This window comes from Lottia gigantea, assembly GCF_000327385.1.
Source record: "Lottia gigantea unplaced genomic scaffold LOTGIsca_23, whole genome shotgun sequence".
Lineage (NCBI taxonomy): Eukaryota > Metazoa > Mollusca > Gastropoda > Lottiidae > Lottia > Lottia gigantea.
In genome coordinates, this window is record NW_008708645.1 from 1,424,905 (window position 1) to 1,427,956 (window position 3,052).

Below are 3,052 nucleotides of genomic sequence, written 5' to 3' on the forward strand. Positions count from 1 at the left end.
TAATTATAATTTTTCCTTGAAAATAAAAATATGATAGACGATCACCATCAAATAAGCTTTGGGTTTCGATATGGAAATTTGTATCCAAAAAAACTCTTATATTTGCTGTAAATCCATATTTTTTATATTCAGACTCTCTTGATTTATCAATATTATAACTAATAGAAGCATTCTCATCTCTCAAATTTCTAAATGGAAGATTGAAATAATATGATTTATTTTCTTCCTTGAGATTCTTTTCTAATGCGGCTATATTTTTTTCCTGTTTTAAAACTTCGTTATTAATAGTGGTTATCTGTTGTTGAATAATACTATTTTGTATCTGTTGTTGAATATAGGTTTTGATTTCGCTATCATCAATATTTTGTATTTGTTGTTGAATATAAGTTTTGATTTCACTATCATCAATGTTTTGTACTTGTTAGTTCTTTTTGTAATTCAGTTTTAAATTTAGTTAATTCCCGTTGCAATTTGTCTTCACTTATACCTGGATTAATATTATCTATTAGTTGTTTTTTTTTGCTTTTTAATCTTATCATCTAAATTAGATATTAATGAACTTAAATTTTGTAACTGAGTTTTATCTACTACATTGATTAATTGTTGTTGAATAGCGACTATTTGTTTTTGTATTTCACTATCATCACTAAGTTTACTTTCTAATGCGGTTAATTTGTCTTCACTTATACCTGGATTAATATTGGCTATTAGTTGTTTAAGATCTATTTTTTGCTTTGTAATCTTATCATCTAAATTAGATATTAATGAACTTAAATTTTGTAACTGAGTTTTATCTACTACATTGACTAATTGTTGTTGAATAAAATTTTTTAAACTTGTTACTTCTTGTTGTAATTTAGTATCATCAATATAATCTAATTTTTTCAGTTTACTTTCATCAATAAATTTTTTATTATTTATTTGTCGTTTAAAAAATCTTTTCACATCATTTATCCTTTCTTTTAAATGGTCTTTATCTACTTCAATTAAATTTAATTGCTCCATTAAATATTTCTTGTGAACAGCATCATTGTCATTTTCTGGTAACTTTAAATCAGTTATGGAAAAATTATTCATATCAATATCACCTTGTAAGGAATCTCCAATTTGATCTACAAAGTAAGGTTTTGCTTTATTTATCCATGCTGTTGTGTTGGATTTTTTAGTATCTAAAGGTAAAGAACCTAATCCAAACTTGTTCGCCATTTTTTGTAAGTTAAATTTATTATAATTTTTTCAAATTGTTTTCCTAAACTCAACTGATATAAAACCCATAGCGAAAGTTGCCCACAAAACTTTTGACCCGGTAATTGAAATTGAAATGTTGAACATTTGATTGGTTTATTAGTTAATTTCACTATCTCTTCAGTGGGTTCTAATCCAAAAGAATCGAAGAAATAAAAGTTATTTAAAGAATCTTTGTATAAAGCAGAGTGATGAACTCCTTTTTGATCTGAAGTATGTATATTTGTTATCGCATAAAATTTACCTTTCTTATATTTGAGATCATTTATTTTATCTCTCATACAATAATAAAACGGTGGTATATTAAACTCATTTGCCCATTTCATAAGTTGAAAGTTTGTAGTTGTAACGGTTCCGTATTTATCGAGAAAGATATTCATTTTTAAAAGTCAGTTTTTTGAAGTTCGTTTTGATAAAACCTACCTATGATTTGTTCTTTGTCTTGATCGATTAATTCATATGTCGGAGGTGTTGTGCTGTTTACTTTATCTACGATAAATATTTCGTTTGTCCAAAATCCAACGTAGCCTTTTTCGAATTTGCTTTTATATTTGAAAATACGAACGCGATCTCCGACTTTAAAATTTGGGTTTGATATTTAAATTGTTTATTTCATTTTCATAGTTATGTTGTGCGTTAATTGACTTTATAATATTTGGATTATTTGAGGCTTGTGTTGGTGTAACACCTATAGATGAATAAATTTTATTATTGTATTCATCTACAACCTCTGGTAATATTTTAAGCCATTTTTGAGATTTCAATTCCGTGAACTTTTTGAATAATTTATTTGTAAAAGTCCTGTTAAATCTTTCTATTACTACAGCTTTACCTTCGTTATGCGTGTTGTAAATTTCAAATCCTAGAGATTTCATATTTTTGTTATAAAATTCACTTCCTTTATCTACCTATAACTTTTGAGGTCGTCTGTCAGATTGTTTCATTATTGTTTCAAATGCGTGTTCGACTGATAAACCTGTTTTGTTTTTGAGAGGAATAACCCAAGTATATCTTGTGTATAAATCTATAACTGTTAAGCAATATATATATCCTCTTTCGACTGGCATATTAATTAAATCTGCTGACCATATTTCATCTTTATCAAACACTTTGACTTTTAAAAAATGTTTGTTTTTTCTAAATTCTTTGTGTATTTCATCTGCTATTCCCATACCCATTTTCATCTTTGCTTTCAAGAGTTTAATGATTAATGCTCTTTGTATTTTCTCTCTAAATGTTGGATTTGGAATATTTTCTAGTTCGATTATCATTTGTTTGTCTGCTTCGTGTCTGGATGTTATGTCTTTATTTCTGTCTAGTATGTCGTGTTTGAGCGCTGAACTCTATTAACGGGTTCTTCACCTGGTTTTGGTTTATCATTTTGGTCTAATCGCAGATCTAACCTTGTACCTGGACCAGTGTAATTATGACCTGTAAGATGGTTTTCTCCGGGGTATTTTGCCCATGGAAATCTGGGAAGAGAACCTAATGATTTTTGAATGTCGGAACCGAAATAAGTTTTAGGAGTTTGAGCAATTATTATTGACATTTTATCCAATAATATTAAAACCATTGCCTTTTTTTGTTTTCTAATATTTTATTTCGCATTTCTCTTATATGTTGTAATTCTTTTAACTCGTTAGATCTTTTCACTGTTTCGCTTATATTTACTCCTGCTCTTGCTACAGATCCAGAAGAAATAAGGGATTTGTTGTTTGAGACAAAGTTGGCTACTTTTGGGATGAGAGATGATAGAGCTGAGAAGAATCCATCTCCTTCGAATTTGTGTTGTTCGTGTTTTAAAACT

The 3,052-nt window shown here is 28.0% G+C and overlaps 1 protein-coding gene across 1 annotated transcript; it reads right to left on the reverse strand.

Annotated features, from left to right (window-relative positions):
* Positions 1-498: 498 nt before the first annotated feature.
* On the reverse strand, positions 499-1,206 carry LOTGIDRAFT_160064 (hypothetical protein; the record flags this gene model as incomplete). Its single annotated transcript, XM_009054946.1, has 1 exon — positions 499-1,206. The coding sequence occupies one exon, from the start codon at positions 1,204-1,206 to the stop codon at positions 499-501; it is 708 nt and encodes a 235-aa protein (XP_009053194.1).
* Positions 1,207-3,052: the final 1,846 nt, after the last annotated feature.